The sequence below is a fragment of the Petromyzon marinus genome, chromosome 22, assembly GCF_048934315.1.
Source record: "Petromyzon marinus isolate PM22_M1 ecotype Great Lakes invasive population chromosome 22, UKy_Petmar_22M1.pri1.0, whole genome shotgun sequence".
NCBI classification, from domain to species: domain Eukaryota; kingdom Metazoa; phylum Chordata; class Hyperoartia; order Petromyzontiformes; family Petromyzontidae; genus Petromyzon; species Petromyzon marinus.
Genome location: NC_133688.1, coordinates 11,019,879 through 11,042,038, shown reverse-complemented (window position 1 = coordinate 11,042,038; position 22,160 = coordinate 11,019,879). Strand labels below are relative to the sequence as shown.

At 51.6% G+C, this 22,160-nt stretch overlaps 1 protein-coding gene across 3 annotated transcripts in view; it reads right to left on the bottom strand.

The window, feature by feature from the left end:
* Positions 1-22,160, bottom strand: part of HMCN1 (hemicentin 1) — a 279,869-nt gene that overhangs the window by 101,311 nt on the left and 156,398 nt on the right. For all 3 annotated transcript variants that reach the window (XM_076068718.1, XM_076068719.1, XM_032959068.2), the window contains 15 exons: positions 18,663-18,793; positions 17,173-17,320; positions 15,209-15,335; positions 14,551-14,705; positions 13,559-13,843; positions 11,832-12,119; positions 10,708-10,816; positions 10,115-10,284; positions 8,695-8,852; positions 5,733-5,856; positions 4,112-4,213; positions 2,666-2,860; positions 1,488-1,642; positions 928-1,051; positions 25-200 (listed from right to left, as the gene is read on the bottom strand). In XM_076068718.1, the coding sequence (XP_075924833.1) occupies positions 25-200; positions 928-1,051; positions 1,488-1,642; positions 2,666-2,860; positions 4,112-4,213; positions 5,733-5,856; positions 8,695-8,852; positions 10,115-10,284; positions 10,708-10,816; positions 11,832-12,119; positions 13,559-13,843; positions 14,551-14,705; positions 15,209-15,335; positions 17,173-17,320; positions 18,663-18,793 (2,447 nt within the window). The remainder of the gene's footprint in view (positions 1-24; positions 201-927; positions 1,052-1,487; positions 1,643-2,665; positions 2,861-4,111; positions 4,214-5,732; positions 5,857-8,694; positions 8,853-10,114; positions 10,285-10,707; positions 10,817-11,831; positions 12,120-13,558; positions 13,844-14,550; positions 14,706-15,208; positions 15,336-17,172; positions 17,321-18,662; positions 18,794-22,160) is intronic.

Here is a 22,160-nt window from a genome sequence, read left to right as displayed (position 1 = left end):
TCCCCGTTCGTGCGCGGGGCTCACCTGCACCGTGCTGCCGTCCTCGGACACGGTGAGGCCGGGCTTCTTGAGCAGGGGCCGCCCGTCCTTGAGCCACGTGAGCGTGGGCGGCGGGATGGCGTTGCTGCGGCACTCCATGCGCACCGGCTGGTTCAGCACCACCGACACGTTCTGCTCCTCGCCCATGATGTTGGGCGGCACTGGGGCGGCAGGGGCAAAACAAAAGCGGGTTTAGCTAACGAGGTGAAGGAGCGCACGGATTAGCGCAGGCGAGGAAAGCCGGGACGAATGGTCGGTCCGGGAGTGGGTGCCTGTGTCTGGGAGTGGGTGTCTGCGTCTGGGAGTGGGTGTCTGTGTCTAGGAGTGGGTGTCTGTGTCTAGGAGTGGGTGTCTGGGAGTGGGTGTCTGTGTCTGGGAGTGGGTGTCTGTGTCTGGGAGTGGGTGTCTGTGTCTGGGAGTGGGTGTCTGTGTCTGGGAGTGGGTGTCTGGGAGTGGGTGTCTGTGTCTAGGAGTGGGTGTCTGTGTCTGGGAGTGGGTGTCTGTGTCTGGGAGTGGGTGTCTGTGTCTGGGAGTGGGTGTCTGTGTCTAGGAGTGGGTGTCTGTGTCTAGGAGTGGGTGTCTGGGAGTGGGTGTCTGTGTCTGGGAGTGGGTGTCTGGGTGTGGATGTCTGTGTCTGAGCGATGCTCACAAGAATGAGCGGAGCGCCGGGCGGCTAAAACACAGCAAGTTGGCATAGTAGGGGGCACAGGTGGTACAATGGCCAGTAATCTCAGTCGGTCAACCCATGGCACCTGGGTCTGTCCGGTGACCGCCTGCCAGCGGGCGTTCAACACTTCACGCGGCCTTAAAGTGAAACTAGCCTGGCACCATCAATGTGGTGACGCCATCGGCCCTTAGTGGCGAATGGTGGTTGTTGTTGTATCGCACCGTAGATTCGCAGATCGATGTCTCTCTGTTCCTCTCCGGCAGCATTGATCGCCACACATGTGTAGCGGCCGGTGTCCGATATCTGAGCACTGGACAAGGCCAGGATCCTCCCTCCTGACAGGATCTGTTCCATTGGCAACAACATCATCATCATCATCGTCAACACTGTCCTCATCATCATCCACATCAATGCTATAATCATCACCGCCACTTTCATCACCAGCATCATCATCTCTGCCATCAGAAATGATGATGATGATGTCCTGTGTCTAACCTCGAAAAAAGAATTTCAGATGCTATATATTTCCAGCCAGACGGAAATTATGCTATATCATCATCAGTCATGCTCAATCCACTGCTGGATGACAGCCTCTCCATTGCTGTCCCCACTGCTCATGGTCCGTCAACGTAAAGAACGCATAAATGCACCCTGCACCCACGCACGACGTACACGAGGTTATACGGGTAAGTTTACATCCCAACGAGTCGCGCTGCGGTTCCACCAGAACACTGCCCGAGCGTGGAGACGACTGCCGGGGGAGTGGGGGGGGGCTGACCACCTGCATGCCGTTGGAGGTGAGCGGGGAGATGGGGCTCCCGTCCTTGAGCCAGGTGAGCGTGGGTGCGGGGATGCCCCTGGCTTCGCACTCCACCCTCACGGGGTTGTTCACCACCACCGCCACCGTGTCCGTGCCTCCCGCGATGCTCGGGGGAACTGCGCGGTGCACAAAGAACAAGGGGCGTGCGAGCTGAACGAACGAACGAACTTACGCGTGCGCACGGGCGGGACAAGCTCAGCGCGTCGCTTCAACCCGGACGTTCCCGGAACGCTGTTCCCGGGAAATTTACTTTGCCACCCGTTGTCCGTCTGTCGTTATTTTGCGGTGTGTGCGGTGGCGTGCCGTAACAAAAATGTCCACTGTGCAAAGAACAGTGCTTCAATGTCACCTCATTGTCCTGAAGACAAAATGTCTTTAAATACAGTAAGTCCTCCATATTAGTTGGGCATGCGTTCCTGGAACGCGCGACATGATGTCAAACAACATTAATCGAAAACCTATTTTACCGTTGACCGAATGACATAAATTTCGGATACGTTCGTTGGGGTAATTTTTTTGAAAAAAAAAATCTCTGAAAAATATACGTTAAATAAGTACCAAAAAAGCTAAAGATACCCCAAAAAGATATCATATACCAAGTGTAAATATGATATAGATTGATGCGGTGAAGATTGCTTTTGTCGGGTAGCACAGTATCCGGTATGGGGCGACGTTGTAAACACTGAGGCTTGAGTGATCACGAGGGGGCGCCGGGGCGCAGTGCGTCGTCACGCACGCTGCCCAAACTCCACCGAGATACGAACAAACCAGGTCCGTATGTCCAGTTACCGGTTCGGACCGAAAGTCGTGAGTTCAACCGCCGCGCAATAGAAGGCGGTGGTGGCGTCAACATCTGCAGAACGTGAAGAACCGGTGGCATCTACGTCTGATGCGCAAACTCCAGCAAATTGCGCAATTTCAGTTGGCGGTCGGACGTTCTCAAAGGAATGGCGCTGACCCCGTGTCCACCCCCCACCCTCCCCTGTGACCCGTGGACCAAACAAATCACTGGAGACGCCGGTATACGGCAGCGAGGGACAGTGAATGCAAGTGCTGTGCGCGATGAATGCATTTTCTTTGGACGCCTCATCCGCGGCGACGTCAGCGCTCGTTTGGACGAGGCCGTGTGCGCCACCCACCGTGGACCTGCAGGCTGTGCATGAGCTCGGTTCGGCCCGCCACGTTGGTGGCCAGGCAGGTGTAGCGGCCCGTGTCGGCCACCTGGGCGCTCTCCAGACGGAGCACGCGGCCGCGGGACAGCAGCGCCACGCCTGGCGGGGGCGTCCCCTGCCCGGCGCCGGCGATGGCCCGCCCGTCCTTCTGCCACGACACCACTGTGTGGACAAACGCGTACGCAATGTTCGTGCAAGGACGACGATTGCCCCCCCCACCCCCCCCCCCCCCGTATAGCCTTGAGCAGGCTGTTGGGGCAAGTGATGTCAGCAAGCACCTATGAAACTAAACCTTTTTTTTTTTACCAGGTAAGGCCCACTGAGCTATGTAGCTCTTTTCAAAAGCAACCTGGCCACAAATGATAGCTCAACGAAGTGGCTTACCATGTGGAAAAATTAAAGCAGCCAAACACTCTATGAAGGCCAGCATAGCACACGAGGGGGTGGGTAGCCAGCACCACGCCCGGCAGCCTTTGTCTCCCCAGTGGTCATGTTTACACACATCGCACCGGGTACTCATTTGACGCCGAGTCGATCCAGTGGAATCTCAGGAATGAATCAGATAATTGTCACTGGTGTTGAGCGGGTGGCCAGGTTCGTAGCGCAGTGCACTAACAGCTACACCACTGCTCACCACACACGCACACTACACTACCGCTTACACACACAGACACACACAGACACGGATTCAAATGCACAAAAATGACAGATAGTAACTTGAAGTTATGGCCTTGTCGCAATGGGCAATATTTTCTGAATCGGCTTAAAACCATGATTGAATTGAATGCCACTTGCTGAGCAAGAATGGCACTCAGAAATAGGTGAGAGCGGAGAAGCTTTTCACGTTAAAAGTCGAGTGAAGTAAAAGTGTCTACCTGCTCAAACGAGCATGGGGCGAGGCTTGGCCCCAATGTATGAACGTAAGTTGAACTTCTTTCACATCGTATGTCTCCGAGCCAGTGTTGGAAAATCAAGTGGTACTAATTGATTGACCCGCCCCCATCAAATGAAGAATATTAAATAGGCTCTGCTACTGGCTCTCGTGCCTCGATGTTGAGGAGGCAAGCAGAGACGGTGGCGAGTTGTTAACTACCTCGCCTGGTCGATAGGAGGTCGTGGGTTTGATCCTCACCCTGATGCCTACTGTATATTTGGAGTTTGCATGTTCTCCCCGTGGTTGCATGGATTGTCCTCCGGGTCATCCGTTTTTTCCCTCCACATTTATAATCAACATCACGCGTTTAGAGTATTTGACTGCTACAGATTTGCACACGATGATAAGACACTTCATTGAGCTATCATTTGTGGCCAGGTCGCTTCTGAAAAAGAGCCATATAGCTCAGTGGGCCCTACCTGGTAAAAATAAAAATGATAGTTTAGCTTTTAGCCTAGAGACAGGTGAAGGTGAAGCACCTGGAGTGGGGCTGCCGCTCGCCACGCATTCCATCTCCACTGGGTTGTTCACGATCACAGTGGTGTTGTGGCGCACGCCGCTGCCCTCGATGCTCGGAGGCTCTGGGATGCAAACGCAAAAGGCCCCCAGTGAAGCCCGACCGGGAAACGGACACCGGCAAAGGAAATGGAACAAAAAAGTCGAAAAGTGCACAAAAAAGTGTGTGGTGAGATGCGTGGTTGGGATAACATTGAGAGACCAGAAGGGGAGCACGTGGATCAGGGAGCAAACACATTCTATAAATCGTATTGCTACGGAACGTCAGCTTGGGCAGGACACAAGGTGGCAGAGCTAGATCAGGGAACAAACATCATTGAAATCATACCGACTATTTTGGGATGTCAGCTTGAGTAGGACACCTTGCTATGAGAAATGAGGGTCGATGGACGAGGCGTGATAGAATGGCAGCCCAAGGACATTCGACACCCGAAAGGATGACCATCGTAGAGATGGAAAAAATATATTGGCAAATGTGCAGGGGTGAGATGGATCGTGGAATCGTGGGACGACATGAGGGGGCCTTCATTCAGCAGTGAATGAGATCAGGGCTGATGATGAACGTGATGTACATGACCAGGAATTTAACTTGGGCCTGTCGTTTAGATTAACCCAATAAAATAACCATACGCACTCACAGCTCAAATTTTGCAAAGGGTAGCGCTCAGACGCTGTGGACATTCCACATTCCTATGGTAAAAAGATGTATCTCCAAAAGGACAACCACTCTTGACCTCTCCCCACACAGTGGCACTTATTACATCAACCACAGAGGGCTGATCGGCTGAGTCGACGCCCGACCAGGATTTGAACTTTGTGATTGCGAGTTGCACACTATTGGATTAACTTTCCAGTGTAGATATGTACAGTAGGGGATTTGGCAGTGCAGCGATTATTATTGCAGTGAATATTGGAAGGCTGAGAATTCAAATCCTCATTGGAGGGCCACATTTTGGGATAAGTCAACACAGATCTATGGATTTAAGTGACTGGTCCTTACCATAGGACTGTGGAATGTATACACTTGGCTTAGGGCTGCCAGTTGAGAGGGGCATGATCCGATTGATCAATTAAACGTGGAGGGAGACTTTGACTTTTGTCTGCGAGTGTACAAATATATAAGCAGCCCTTGTCACCACCCGTGCCCTTCCCCAATTCGCGTGTGTTGATGTCGCCGTGAGACTAAAATATAGAGCTTACTTCCACCTGTACCTCATTTATTCCGGAGTCTGCTCCTCTCATTATATTTCCACTGTTTTTTTATTCGCGTGCATTTCATTGACGACCGCTAAACACCTCTTTGCCGTGCGATATTAATTGAGGGCCCCCCCGTACTCGCTCTCTGCAACAATGAAGATTGTTTTGTCTTTGTTGCCATCGCTGCTGCTGCTGCTGTGCTTGGGCAGCACCGCGAATATCCCTTGAACCTCGCGACCATGCCAACAACGGGACCATCGTCGGCATCACAAACAAAACACGAAACTCAACGCTCAAAACTCTCAGAAAAAAACCCACCCCCCACCTCGGGGGCCAGTGAGAGAGGGCCACGGAAAAAGGAGAGAAAGCGGGGGGCACCCCACTTACCGTGAACGTGCAGGCGCACCCCCTGCTGCGCCTCCCCGGCCGCGCTGGTGGCCACGCAGGTGTAGCGGCCGGCGTCCTCGCGCGCGGCCCCGCTCACCTGCAGCATGCGCCCGCCACCCTCCACCTGCAGCGGAGGCGGCGGTGGGGGCGGGGCGAGAGCAGCGCGGTTCGAGAAGGGACAACTCCACGCTGCGGCTACGTCAAGGAGCGTAAACCGTCGTGACGCGCGGACTCCGGTCGTCCTGCCCGTCGAACAGCGATGGTCACCGCACCGTCGCGCGGCGCTTTCAGACGCGCTTCTGTGGCCGCCTGGAACGCTCTTCCTTCCGATGTTAGGGGAGCCACTGGGGCCACGCACGTTTTAATTAATCGAGGTTGAAACCTCATTGCTTTGGGAACAGTTTTTCGTGTTTAGTTTGTTCTCCTTCCCCCGGCACCTCCAATTAGCGCGGTTGTCTACAGGGCAACGTGATACCACTGGTATTTCATTCATTAAGATGTTTCACATTAACTCAAACTTCTAAAAGAGAAACCGTATATGCGCGGGTGTGTCTGGATGTGCGCGCGTAGTGTGTCTATACAAAGGAATATTTTTTTGTTCTGACACGAACCAGCACTTCAAATCAAACATGCAAGGAGCATCTGGCTCACACAAATTGCCTTTCCTTTTCTTCAACATGACCGCCAAAAATGCAATCTATGCATTTTTTTCAAACAGTGTGTGCAGTTATTGCCATGAGTGGAAACACAACTCAACGTCACCGCGCGTTATATTCAAATCGCTACGAAAAATAACACCGCGCGGGTCATGGCAACGGAACAAAAGGGCGTTGCCGAATGCACAGACCACGGTTAAAGTGGACGTTAGTAACTTACACCATTTCAGATCCGTCAACGATGGAATTTTGCTGTCGAGCTTTGAAAATCCCTCTGCTCGAGCACATTCTCCGGCTGTGTTCGCCATCGAGCACACGCGGACTCCTATCCGGCACTTCGGAAGTGGGGGTTGGTGGATCGTGCAGGGATAATTTTTGTTCTTGACACAGCTGATTGAAGGAGGGCGATGTGCCTGCAGGAGGCAGCGGTGTTTTGCTACCCTATCAGGGTGGATCTGGAAGGGCCACATTGAGTAGTGCGTGCGAAGCATCATCACTGTCTTTCAAAGACCTCTTCCATCCTAGCAGCAGCCTGGCCCCCAGTCACATGACCCAGTCACATGACCCACATTGCACCAATGAAGCTCGCAACCTCCTTCAGCGCGTACTTCACCAACAAGCTTGCCACCGTCGGCAAAACCATCGGGGGCCCCCTCAAACTTTACCCAAACCCCTTTCACACCCCGGGCCCCCCCCTGCCCCCCTCCTTGACTCCGACGACTACATCCATACATCCCTGTACAGGCCCATGCTGCCAAAGGATGTACAGTGAGGGAAAAAAAGTATTTGATCCCCTGCTGATTTTGTACGTTTGCCCACTGACAAAGAAATTATCAGTCTATAACTTTAATGGTAGGTTTATTTGAACAGTGAGAGACGGAATAACAACAACAAAATCCAGAAAAACGCATTTGGGGGTGTTTTTCTGCTAAGGGGACAGGACAACTTCACCGCATCAAAGGGACGATGGACAGGGCCATGTACTGTCAAATCTTGGGTGAGAACCTCCTTCCCTCAGCCAGGGCATTGAAAATGGGTCGTGGATGGGTATTCCAGCATAACAATGACCCAAAACAAACGGCCAAGGCAGCAAAGGAGTGGCTCAAGAAAAAGCACATTAAGGTCCTGGAGTGGCCTAGCCAGTCTTCAGACCTTAATCCCATAGAAAATCTGTGGAGGGAGCTGAAGGTTCGAGTTGCCAAACGTCAGCCTCGAAACCTTAATGACTTGGAGAATATCTGCAAAGAGGAGTGGGACAAAATCCCTCCTGAGATGTGTGCAAACCTGGTGGCCAACTACAAGAAACGTCTGACCTCTGTGATTGCCAACAAGGGTTTTGCCACCAAGTACTAAGTCATGTTTTGCAGAGGGGTCAAATACTTATTTCCCTCATTAAAATGCAAATCAATTTATAACATTTTTGACATGCGTTTTCTGGATTTTATTTTTGTTATTCTGTCTCTCACTGTTCAAATAAACCTACCATTAAAATTATACACTGATCATTTATTTGTCAGTGGGCAAATGTACAAAATAAGCAGGGGATCAAATACTCTTTTCCCTCACTGTACCTATTCTGTTATTCCCTAGCTGTTGCACACAAGTCAGAGGCTTCGGTATCATGAGAAGTAAGTGAAATTCAAAACCATAGTGCCCTCGAGTGATGTTGCGTACGTATGCATGTTGAACTTCTTCCGCACCGCCAACCGTGCGAATCGGAGGTCCAAGCACCGTTGGGTTCCTTGACCTCCCTTCGCGAGGTGGGAGCCGCGATTCCTGGCTACGTCGCCACTGCACTGCGACGTGTGTGGCAGAGTGGACGTTGCGCCGGGTTCGTCCATGAATCCCAGCGCGCAGAGGGACATTTGAAGCCCGTGCTCGCGTCATACCATCCCCTCGCTGCAAGCCGGGATTTTAGAAGTGAATCGGCAAATTTTACCTTTACAGAATCGGATTACAAATTTAGCATCGCCTTGGATATCTAGATGTATGTTTTGATAAATTAGTAAAAAAATATATTAAAGCACAGCACTTAATTCGGATCCAACGGCTCCTGAAAATTTAGAAAACCCATCACAACGGGAACTTCCTTCAAATCTCCAGACAACCGCACGGACACGGTGCACGCATGTGACAGTTTAATTCGTTTGGCTGTTCCGGGTCGCGAAGGGTCTTTGCGACGCAAACCTGTTCGGATCCTTGCATGGCCAAAAACGCGAAAGGTCAATAATGGATCATAACACTGCCTGGCGGAACCTGCGCGTCAAGCTTACGCACCAGGCAGTACCACACCGGCAGTTCGCTACCTTGACGTTCGCCCCCGCCGTCGTTCCGACGGGGCGGCCGTCCTTGAGCCAGGACACCTGTGGCGTGGGGATGCCGCTGGACACGCACTGCAGGGTGATGGACTTGCCCAGCACGACGGCTCGCTCGCTCGGCCCCATCACGCGGATCGTGGGCGGCACTGCACGGCACAGCAACAACGCGCGACGCCTCAGAGTCGCGGCACGAGGTGGTGCAGAGACGTACCGATGAAAGTCCCACGGTCCCACGTCACGGCGGGGAGCAAGCACGGGAGATGGCACCGCAGAACTGCTGCCGCGCTAATTTTCACTCGGCCTATCGCTTTTTTAATGCTCGTTCGCTCCACAGGATGCCTGCTTTTGACTTCTCACAAAGCGATGTTTTTTTTTTTAGCACCATGAGGAGCTGGATACAAAATAAATAGCAAATCAAGATCTCCAGCTTGTCATGGCCGATGCCACTGAGGTCACACCTCTTGAATATTTCCTTCCTTTGGCCAGATTCTACAACTGTTGCAAAGTTGACTCCAAATCCCTAGTGTCTGGCTTCAGATGAATATAACTCAATATTCCGAACAACAATGCAGTTAATGTGAATCCAACTTTTAAGAAACGTTGAATGTAAAACAGCGGTGGAAAATCCAAGGGTAGGTGAGGGGGAGAAGGCAGCGATCCCCCTCCCTCCCCTCAAAACCCCAAATATCGGTGTCTTATTGATATTTTACTCGAGAAGATACATTTATAGAATTGTTTTAATTAATGTACGGCTCAATTAAAAAAGTGTCAAATTTTGGGACAGCGCCCCTCCCGTCCCTGGTGACTTTCTAGATCCGCCTCCGATGACAGAATGAGCAGCAACGTGATCTGCTGCCGTCAGTCGTGCATTCTGCTCGAGCTCTTGCCCCCCGATTGCATTCCATAAAAGCCTGTGATGCCCGTCGCTTAATTATCGCTGGTGTTAAATATCATGACATTGCTCATCCCTCCTCTTCCCCATCCCGCTCCCTAGACTCCCTTACTTAAGATCCTCTTCCCCCACCTTCCCCCCCCCCCCCACATGAAAGCACACACACCCCGCTCGCGGCCCCAATCTACCCCCTCCTCGAAACTCAGGAGCACAGAGTTCGAGACTTTTGTCTGTGGAGTTTCTGTACCCCCCACCGCCCTCCCCGCCCCCACGTCACGGTTCGTGCTCTGTACCGGGCTCCTGCTGAAATATAAAAAAACCTAAATAACAAAAAATCATAACATTGACTTGGCTATGACATATTCCTTGTGTCTTTCGGTAAAGTCACGAAAGCTTTAAGTCGAGATTTTGCTATGACAATTTAGAAGAGGGGGCAGTTGAGCCTTCAGCAGGGAAGGCCCGAGACGCACCCCAGTCACCCCATCCCACCGCAACCTGCAATCGTCCCCGGCTCACCCATGACGGTGACGTCGAACTCCCTGCGGTCGTCGCCGGCCTCGTTGGAGGCCACGCAGGCGTAGCGGCCGGTGTCGGCCACCTGGGCGCGCGGCACCGTGAGCCTGCGTCCGTCGGCCGACGCGCGGGCTCCCTCGCCCTCCTTGAGGGGCCGCCCGTCCTTCAGCCACCTGCTCAGGCGAGGCCGCAACCACGACGTCACGAGGCGTAGTCTCTAAGTTTCGGGCCACTGATCGATTCCTTTCATCGTTTGGTCTCAGACACCGACAGAAAAATGAGCGTCCCCCTCATGCATTAAGTGGCAGCATCTTTAAAACCCAGTTGATCTCAAACGGGGGACGCCTTAAGGACATCGGTCCAATGCGTTGAATCGAATGACACCACGAAACCATAAGCGATTGCGTAGCTGTCAATTGTGCAGGCACTGCAACTGCACTGGAACCCATGGGCCGGAGGGGTTTCAGGCGCCGGGCTACAAAGAGATGATGAAATCGGCCAGGAAGGGCATCCCCCCCGCCTCACCGCCACCACCAATGCATCCGTCGCCACAAGGCCCGTGCCAACCGCGCCGTGTGTAGCTGTGCGAGCCTCACGTGATCCGGGGCTCGGGGGTGCCGCTCGCCTGGCACTCGAGCTCCAGCGGAGAGCCGACGACCACGCTGTTCTCGCCGCCCTCGTCTCCTCCCGTCAGCGTGGGCGGCACTGTCGCGGTCACCGCACGGCGTTAACAAGCGGTGCGGAGAGAAGTACTTAGACGTCCCGGTGGCCCGGGGAAAGGAGCCATCCTTGGCCACCTTCCGAATTCCACCCCCCCCTTCCCCTCCGCCACCCCCACCCCCCACCCCATATTATAGCCTTAAACGACTGTTGGCAAGCTCTGTTAGCGAGCACCTATGAAGGCCGCCACGGCACACGAGGGGGCCAACACCACGCCCGACCGCCTTTGTCTCCCCAGTGGCGATGTCTTTAAACATTGCACCAGGTACTCAACTGAGGCTGCGTCGACCTAGGGGAGGCGCCAGGACCGGTTCAGATAATCGTAAGTCAGGTCGCCGGGTTTACAACGCAGCGTAATAACCGCTACAAAGACAAAGATCTCCCGTGTAGTCTTAACAGAGTGTTGGGGCAAGTGCTATTAGCGAGCATCTATGAAGGCTGGCATGGCACACGAGGGGGTGGGTGGCCAACACCACGCCCGGCCACCTTTGTCTCCCTAGTGGTGATGTTTACTACACATTGCCCTAGGTACACATTTGAGGCTGAGTCGACCTAGGGGAGGCCCTGGACTGGTTCAGATAATCGTCACTGGTGTCGGCCGCGAGCAGGAATCGAACTCGGTCTGCCGGGTTCGTAGCGCAGCGTAGCGCTAGCCCGCTACACCACCGCACGCACAGAAACGCACGCACAACACCGCACGCACACCACCACACGCACACCACCGCATGCACACCACTGCACGCACACCACCACACGCACACCACCACACGCACACCACCGCACGCACACCACCACACGCACACCACCGCATGCACACCACTGCACGCACACCACCACACGCACACCACCACACGCACACCACCGCACGCACACAAATACACGCACACCACCGCACACAAACACACACACACCACTGCACGCACACCACCACACGCACACCACCGCACACACACCACTGCATGCACACAAACACACCACCACACGCCCGCACGCTTTGTACCGAGCACGTCGACGTCGTAAGGCCTCTCCTGCCGTCCGGCGGCGCTGCTCGCGACGCACACGTATCGGCCCCCGTCGCCCTCCCCGGCGCTCGCCACCTCCAGCCTGCGGCCTGCCAGGGTGATGAGCACGCCGTCCCCACCGCCCGGCGGCAGGGCCACGCCGTCCTTGAGCCACGCGATGGTGGGCGCGGGGTGGCCGGCCGCCTCGCACTCCAGCACCAGCGGGCGACCCAACACCACCTTCTTCTTCTGGGGACGGTCGCCCTCGCCAGAAATGGACGGTGGCACTGCAGGGGTGGCGGTGAGGGGGGGGGTGTGGAATGAGACGGAGCGTTGGGGGTGGTTTACCAGCACGGTAGGCCTTACGTACGGTGCGAAAGAAGTTCAACATACATACAAGTGAATTATTTGTCAATCGGTTAATTCTAATTTAATCACACCTAAATGTGGTGGCTCAGACCTTCAATCCACCAACATCTGCGGCTCTTGCCACTGGAGCCCCGACACCCATTTGTGTAAAACACTCCTGGGTGTATTAAAGCGTTGTTGTTATCCGCATGCTACTTTAACACGTGCGCAATCTACACAGGGATTACCATGGTGGTTCGTCTGGGGGAGTGGGTGAGGGGTAATGGGTTGAGTTGGCCCCTGACCTGTGTCAGCTCCCCTGGGGTTCAACTCCCATTCCATCACGCAAACTCCGGTCATCCTTGCAGCAGCGGCTTTTGGCTTGCCATTGAACAAAGACGGTCTTTGCACCGCGTGCTTTCAGGTCCGTTCCTGCGGCCGTCTGGAATGCTTTTCCAAGCCACTGGAGCTATGCAATTTTAAATAATCTACATTGAAAACTGAATTCTTTAGAACTGATTTTTGTGTTTAGTTTGTTGTCCTTCCCCCCACACCTCTGATTATCCACGGCTGGCTACATACGGTGCGAAAGAAGTTCAACATACATGCATGCACGCACGAGCTCAAGGAACCTCGTTAATGTTAAGTGTCTGCATGGACACGCGCAGCCCTTTGTAGATCCACGGCTGGATGAGGGGATCCCTACGCCGAAGGTGCAGTGGGGTTTGTGTGGGCCCGATTGCACCACGCTGATCACAGTGCGGGTCCGTGATGGACAGAAACACAGACGTGGGAGTGTAGAAGTACAGTACAACAGTGGATTTTGCTGCGCTGCTCTCTGCCACCCGACATAGCCAGCAGGTGCCGATATCACCTACCGTGCATGGTAGATGAATTGTTGTAGTAGATAACATCGATTTCCTAACGTTTACCCAGGAAAGCCTCATTGAGTCTAAAGAGACACTCTTCGGAGGGTCCTGCATCGGAATGATTGGGCACTTCCATTAATGGGTATTGGCATCATCTAGAAGGAAACCATGGAGATGTTAACAATCTCGCCAGGTATACAGGGGGTCGTGGGTTCGATCCGGACACTGTCGCCTGCTGTATATTTGGAGTTGGCACGTTCTCCCCGTGGTCGCGTGGATTTTAGATTTTTCTCTGGGTCTTCAAGTTTTTCCCTCCACATTAAGAATCAACGTCACACGTTTACAGCATTCGGCTGCTATAAATTTCCACGTGACGACAAGCCACTTCGTTGGAGCTATAATTTGTGACGACCAAGTCGCTTCTCAAAAACAGCCTTGTATACCTTAGCAGGGCCTTACCCGGTAAAATTAAAAGATAGTTTTAGAGTTTTCGCCGCGAGTGGCCTCACCATGCACGTCCAGGTCGTAGTTCTTCTCGGCGCTGCCCGCCGCGCTGACGGCGCGGCACGTGTAGCGCCCGGCGTGCGCCACTCGTGCCCGCGGGATCCTGAGGAAGCGGCCGCGCTCCACGTACGCGTGCTCGGGCCCCGAGGGCCCAAGGGGGCGGCCGTCCCGCAGCCAGGTGACGGCCGGCAGGGGCACGCCGCGAGCCTCGCACTCGAGCAGCACCGTCGCGTCCAGCAGCACCGTCGCGTCGCTCGTGCCGTCGTCGGCGCCGCGGATGCTCGGGGGAACTGATTGCACGCGGGGGGGGGGGGGGGTGGTGGTGTGGGGGGTGTCGGGAGGTTGGGGGGCGGGGAGGCATTGGCGGGCGGCAACATGCAACATATGAGACGTCGCGGCAGTGGCTCAGTGGTCGGCGTGTTGCCCGGCAACCCGATGGACTGTCGCTCACGGCCACCAAAAGCCAGTGACGGTTTGTCTGCACCACCGGTCCCGGGCCTCACCGTAGGTCGACTCGGCCTCGAACGAGTGCCTGATGCGATGCGTGCAAATTGCAATTTGGGAAAAAAAGGCGGTCGGGCGTGGTGCTGGCCACCTACCGCCTCGCGTGCCGTGCCGGCCTTCATGGGTGTATGAAAGGAGCAGTAGTGTTGCGGTAAGCGCATCGCGCTACGAACCTGGTGACCCGAGATCTCCCTCGCCTGGTATGCAGGAGGTCGTGGATGCGATCCAGACTCTGATGCCTGTTGTATATTTGAATGTGTATTTTTCTCCGGGTCCTCTGGTTTTTTCCCCCCGCCAAATTTAGAATCAACACACATTCAGAGTATTTGGCTGCTGCCATTCCTTTCCCGCCCGAGAAGCCACTTCGTTGAGCTATCATTTGTGACCTGCCAGGTCGCTTTTCAAAAAGAGCTATACAGCTCAAGAGCGGGCTTTATCTGGTAAAATATTTCAAAATAGTTTTTTTAGTTTTTCGCTTCGTCGAGAGACTCACCGTACACGGAGAGCTTGAACTCCCTGGTCTGCTTGCCGGCGGGGTTGGATGCCGCACACGTGAACTGCCCCTGGTCCGACAGACGAGCTGCCTTTATCCGCAGCAGCTGGCCCTTCCTGCTCAGCTCCAGGTTCGGGTCGTTCGCCCCCAACAGCCTGCGGAGGAACGACAGACGAACAAACAATAAAAGCGGCCTTTGTACGTGCAGCGAGCTGCCAGACATGGCCTCAGCCCATTCCACGTTGGTCTTGTATGCATGTTTGGGGTTACTTCCACACGATCCCTTTGGATTTGTATGCTTTATTTATAAATACAATGACAGCCCGATTGGCATGACACAGAATCATATGTAACTGAGAAAAAATAGACAGGCATCAGGGTTGGGATCGAACCCACGACCTCCTGTATACAAGGGGAGGTAGTTAACAACTCGTCACCATGGCGCCCTATATTAAGTCTTTGCAAAGTCATCCGACGCAAATCATGCAAAGCAAAATTTGACGCTCTGCCCACGTAAGGAATTTCCGGACGCCAATTTGCCCTGCGACATGACTGACGGCGCAATTGCCATTCGACTGAGGACACACGATTTGCAACAATTGCTATCCCCACTTTCCCCTTCACGGTTGTCACTACCCCAGCCACCCGTGCCACTTACTTGCCATCCTTATACCACTGTATCAGCGGGGCGGGTACACCGCTGGTCTTGCACTCCAGCGTGATCCCGTTGTTTAAGACCACGTTGAGGTCCTGGGGGACGCCGGAGCCCTGGATGCTCGGTGGCACTGGAAAAAAAACAGGGGGGAGGACAATGGGACGTCAGGCACCACCGACAACAGGTCGGTGGGCCGCATGGAGATCGTTACGTGCTGTGCTCGACTTACAGGCGGCTAGGCCGTCATGAGGAGGGCAGAAAAGTGCCGGAGTACGGCAAACGAATTCGTGACCTTTTGTCACCGGCTTTGCGCCACGTGAATTTATGCCCGCGTCTTCGTTTCAAGGCATCTAACTGAAAATAAACTCAACATTCGATGTGGAATTAGCCGCGAGTGCACTGCTTTCATAGCACCATATACTGTACACCACCGAAGCCAAATACTGTGTAGCAATATTACATATACTGTGCATGCTGTTGTACACACGTGCATACCAGAGGCACCCTATATATAGAATAAACACCACATACATCGTGCACACCAAATGACCATGCATGGCGGGGCCGTAAGACATCAGCTGTGCCATAACACATGGAGATGTGAGTCCATGTGTTGCTTTGATTGGCAGCATCAGGATCTTCATGTCGATTTAATTATTTATCGAGGGATAACAACCCTGAGTATTATTTCTGATTCACAGACTGGTCCCCACAGGGCGTCGCTGCTGCGGTGCAAAGGTCAGCGCACTGGACTTGAAATTCAAATTGTCACGGGTTCGATCTCCTGCTCCTGGCGCGGCAGTTGAAGCAATGGGCACGTTTTTACAGGGATAACACCACAGTAAGTCGATAGGAGGCCACGTGTATGGTGGGGTAAAGTGTGGGTACTCCCAAATATACTCGCTACAGGCGTTCGCGAAAGCTCATTCTAGTGGTGGCCCTTCTGCCAGCGGGGGCATGATCAGGATATTACAGGGCTGCACCTGTACCACCTCGACCTGCTAAGGGACGCTTGGATAATTATCTCTGTGGGGAACAACACCGGAGCAACCAGTGGAAACCCACGCGTGGAGATAAGTGGTGCAAAAAACTCAAAAGGGTCACACGGATGACCCACGAACCCGCTTCCTGCACCAGCATCTCCTGGCCACCTAACCACAGCTCAGTCGGTTTTTAAAGTTGCGCAATACCACGTGATCCACCAAGCCTCGCCTAGCAAGGCGAGCGCCACAGCAAGAGTTGACACGGACAGTCTGGAAACCGGCAATCTGTGTCCGGGTGGTAGGAAATTTATTTGCGCCGACATCTGGTCCTGGTATTGTGTTATTTTTCTGCCATTCTCAAGCTTGGAAATGTATATACTCATGCAATTTGAGCTTATACACTTTGTATATTTATTTAAGAGTCGCCATGGTGGTTGTGATGTTATCTTCATCGCCTGGTATGCAGGAGGTCGGGCGTTCGATCCCGACCCTGACGCCTGCTGTATTTTCAGTTTGCATGTTCTCCCTTCGATTTTTCTCTGGATCTTCCGGTTTTTTCCACCCACATTTAGAAGCATGTGTTTAGAGTATTTAGATTAAATTGCTGCTTTAAATGTCAAAATGATAAGCCACTTTGTTAAGCTATCATTTGTGGCCAGCTCACTACTGATGAAAAATTCGTTAACACCTCAGTAGGCTTTGCCTGGTAGGATAGGGATGGTTTAGATTCATTTTTATGTTTTTTGGGTGATTTGTTTAAATTTATTGTAGTTTACACTATTATCGTACTTTTGGATTGGTTGTTGGTGTCACGTTCTTACCCGCCCCGACTGGACATCTGTGAAAAAGAGCTTTATAGCTCATCAAATTCCTCCAGTATAAATAAATATTCAGATTCTGACACAGCCCGGGTTGGGTCTACGGTCGGGGAATGCGTCGGTGCTACGGCCGTGGTGCTGCGTGGCGTGCCATCGGCGGCCTCACCCAGCACGTGCAGCTGGAAGTGCTTGTCGCTCTCCCCGGCCACGTTGAACGCCTTGCAGGCGTAGGCGCCCTCGTCGTCCGTCTGCGCACGCAGCAGGCGCAGCGTCTTGCCTCCGTTCACGACGCGCACGTCGCTGCTCTCGATCACCTGCGGAGACGCAAGGGCCGGACCTCGGAAATGCCGTCGACTCCTCGCCCGCGCTCGTGAATGCCACGGTGGCGGAGTGGGCCGCCACAGTGGCGAGATGTTAACTGCCTCGCCTGGTATACAGGAGGATGTGGGCTCAATCCTGACACTAACACCTGTAAAATTGGAGTTTGAATTATCTCCCCGTGGTCGCGTGGATTTTTTTTCGGGTCGTCTGTTTTTTCCCTCCACATTTAGAAACATGCGTTGAGAGTATTTGACTGCCAGAAATGTACACATGCTAAGCCACTTTGATGAGCTATCATTTGTGGCCAGGTCGCTTCTGAAAAAAAAACCCGATATAGCTCAGTGGGCCTTACCTGCTCAAACTAACTAAAAACATTTAGTTAGCAAACGATACCCGCTCCACCTCAATACTGCTCCCAACGCAGTCCTGGATCAGCCATCGGATCGCAACGCTCAATCTCCCAAGATCCTCCACGACCGAGCCCCAAACCTACGTCTGACCCTCCACGCACTTTCCCCTTCTGTCGAAGTGAACCTGCGCCCAGTGCGAGGCGGCTCATTCTCCTCTGCTGCATCCAAAGTCGAGAACTGCCTCCTGATGAGTCATCCGGGATATCGATTCCTTGCCCTCTTTAAATCCGGGCACAAGACATTCCTTTTTTCTCCTCTGCCTATGACTGACTGCCTCTCTCTCTATAATATAAATGTCCACTGTTTTTGCCCATTGTCTTTAGATGCAGCCACAAATGGACCCTATACCAGGGGTCGGTGACCAAAATAACAAGAGCCATTTTTTTCGAATTCAGTAAAAACAAAACTCAATATTTCGTACGTTTGTTGATGCAATTCGCTAAACCCGCTCGTGCTGAACATCTGTGAAAAAGAGCTTCATAGCTCATCAGATTCCTCCAGTCTAAATAGAGATTCTGATATTTTTGACAGTTATATTTACTCCATGATAAATACTGCCAAAATCCATGATTGGCGGTTGATTCAGCTCAACATTCCTCAGGGGTTGATAAAATAATGAGTACAGCATCACATTGTGGGGGAAGTCAACAGTGGTTGTCCTTTGGATAGACTCACCCGCACCATAGGAATGTGTAATTTCCACCACTGGCTCAGAGCTGTAAACAGGAGATGAGCACCGCCCTCAAGGTTCCTCTGTGCAGGATATAATTATCTTTAAAAAATAAAATACGGCCCAGTCTTTGACGGTTAATCAATACTGGTGGGACAAAGAGTGCTGGCGTTTAAACATCAACGTTCGCGTAACGCTCGATTCACGTTTACACTTTTTGAGAATGTAATGGCGCAGGGGGGGGGGTCCCCGCACCTGCAGGCCGTTTTTAAGCCACGTGATGGCCGGTGTCGGGTGTCCGGAGACTTCACACTGCAGGTCCACTGGCTGCTTGAGCACAACCGAGATGTTCCCCCGCGAATCGCTCTCTTCAATTTTTGGAGGGACTAGAAAACACAAAACATATATATATATATTTTTTTACAGATATTTAGATTTTAATATGCGTGTACGTATGTTGAACTTATTTCGCGCCGTACGTAGCCAACCGCGCTAACCGTTCCCTCCGGGTCCTCCGGTGTACTCCCATAGCTGAATGAGACAAAGCGCACGATGTAAACCGGTAATGGCCAAAACATCCCAGTGCTCAAAGGTTACTTGCAAATTCCTCTATTGGGATGACGCGTAGCAACGTCGCCCCCTGCTGCAAAGACTCGGCAGCACCCTCCTGGAAAAGAGTTGACACTGAGGATTTCCTGGAGAAGCAATAATAATATGTACGTAAGTGTAGTGGCGTAACGCGCGCAGGGTTTGCAAATAGCAGTTGCATTCATGTACGGGGTTGCAGACAGTGAGGTCAGCTCAGGATAAGCAGGTGCAGGCAGGTGGCCTGGGAGACAGTAGACAGAGAGACGCCAGCAATTAGGGAAAGAGGCAGTCATTGGCGGGCTGCAAATGCAAATGAAGGGTTGGCGCCAAAGAAGCGAGAGATCGAGGCGATAAGGGGTGGAACACTTGCAAGAGACGCCGGAAGGACGCCGGCTTAATGAGGGCCATCTGAGGGCACTTAATGAGAAGGGGGATATAAGGGGAACGTGTGAAGCAATGGAGTTGAGTTGGTTGGAGATGAAGCAGTGAACAGTATTCAAGACAAGTCCGGGACCTCGCCCTCCACACCTCGTCCTCCCCAGTGGTGTTGGCTGATCCCCCGCTGGGGGCGAGGTTGGAGGTGCGGGAGTAGACAGGCTAGCGGCGGAGAGGCTAGCGGAATCTTGAGTCTGAGTGTGATAGGCTAGCGGGGTGAGAAGCTTCAGAGTACTCAGAGAGAGAGAGAGAGTCCGTGACAGGCTAGGACAGAGCAGGGAGTAACAGGCTAGCGGAGCAAGAGAGTAGGCTCCAAGTAGTGGAGGAAGAGCGGAAGAGTTCGCGACAGGAGTACGCGGTGTTGAACGTGAGGAGCATCCTTGTGGGATGCTGCAAATAAAGTGACACGAAGTTGTCCTCGTGAATAAACACCACACTACATATGTATGTATGTTCTACTTCTTTCGCACTGTACGTAGCCAACTGTTCTCACCGGAGGTGCAGTGGTGACGATTTGGGGAGATGATTGCATTTTAGAGTTTGAGTACGATGTTTCACTGGTAATTACATCCAGCATCTTTGGGCGATTTGCCAGCATAGTGAAGCCATCCACCTGCTTCTGGTTTTAAATAGTGCATATTTTTGGTTTAGATATGTCGATGACACTTTGGTTGTCTGGCCACATGGTAAAGATACACTTAATTAATTTTTAAATCATCTCAATGCACAAAACCCGGCTATCCAGTTCACCATGGAAATGGAGGTGAACAACACACTCTTCTTTCTAGACATTTTGCTTGGATGCGGCCCAAATGGTAAAATAACACAGAGCGTTTACATAAATGGAATGCACACTGATGCCTATCTGAATGCAGATTCGCCCAGCACAGAAATCCTCTCTCATCAAGACAATCATACATTGGGCAAAAACATTGTCAGATGGTGAAAGTCTAAGGAGAGAGATTAATAAGCATGTTAAAGAAGCACTATGACCGAATGGCTACAATAATGCTCAAATTAACACAGCATTGAATGCCAAACCAAGACCTAAAACAAAACTGCTGAAAGTGATCAGATTATCAAAACAATAAAAATACCATATATCTCAGCAGTAACTGACAAATTAGCCCGTGTTTTGCAAAAGCAAAACATTACAGTAAGATTTGGTACAGTACACACAATTCAAAAACTAGTGTCTTGTACTAAAGATGAACTACCTAAGTTATCAACAGAAGGTGTATATCGGATCAATTGCTTATGCGGTAAATATTATATTGGACAGACGGGACGTAACATTAGCGTAAGACTAAAATAACATCAAAGGAACATTAAATGATCTCAAACACAGCTGTCAGCAGTGGCAGAATATGCTTGCCAACAAGGACACTCAATTGATTTTGATTACGTTGAAGTGTTATGCAAAACGAATTATGACTGGCCAATAGTAATTAGAGAATCCATCGAAATTGAGAGAAAAACCAATAACTTTAACCGCTCTGATAGCTACAGACTTAGTGCAGCCTGGAAGCGTATTATTCAGTAATACACAATACATATTACATTTCCTTATAGAGGAATCACATATTAATTAACTGATTACTAATCTACTATATAATTACAATACCCCCCGCCCACCTCTGCCTCTGATCTCGAAACCTGAAGGGGTTCAATGATGACGTCGTCCTGCACTATTTAAGACCGGAAGCAGGTGTAGGGCTGCACTATTCTGGCAAATCGCCTGAAGATGCTGGATGTAATTACCAGTGAAACGTCGTACTCAAATTCTAAATGTTGTGGATTCACTCTTCAAACACACCGTGGGCTGAAGAAATAACTAATTGGCGTTTTGTTAATGTGACACATTTTTTTACTGATTGGCCGTGTCGCTGGTGGAGGGTTGCGACACATTTATAAATAACGCGATCTCACCCAGAAGCCTTTATTATGAATAATACTGGTCGCGAAAACCTACGTGTTAAACTGATTAGATGAATTTTGATTTAAAGCTTTCATGACTGCAGGGATTTATATTCTTGGTTCTTTCGGTAAAGTCACGTAGAAGGGAACAATAAAATAATACAAATATGAAACAATAAAATTATCACGATGTTTCGACTGCCACACAAGCAATCATCATCAGGTGTGAAAACCACAACAAGAAAATTTTAAAAAAGTGGCGTTTTTTTAGCGTTAGCACCACGGAGAGAGATTTGACAGTTTGTCAGATGGACGAGTCCATCTATGTTCGGAAAAAGAGGAGGGGGGAGACGAAAAATAATGGTTGCGGTCTGAAAGCCACCTTAAGCGTGATCAATCAATTAAGACCCGAAATGGTTTATCAAATCCTTCCAATTATTGCTAAGCCAGAATCCATCTTCTCGGTTGAAATTGTCTCTGTGTTTGTATATGTGGATAGCCTCATGAACGAATCTCTCATGGTAGCCAGATGGCTTGCAAATAACTTCTGTCTTGGAGAAGTCAATGTCACCAAGAATATGATTAGATGAATTTTGATGTCTCAACCGTATTCATGAAAGATTGAGCAGCATTTACAAAAAAAACCACTGATTTCCTGCTCAACTGAACATCGAGGCATTGGTGCTAATGTTGTGTTTGTAGACCTGCAGAGCAAGTGGTGGAAAATTTCACAGGCGTTTAATGAACTTACATCCGTACAGTGATCATGGTGATTACGTTTTATGAATAATACCGGGTGTTTGAAAAAGATGG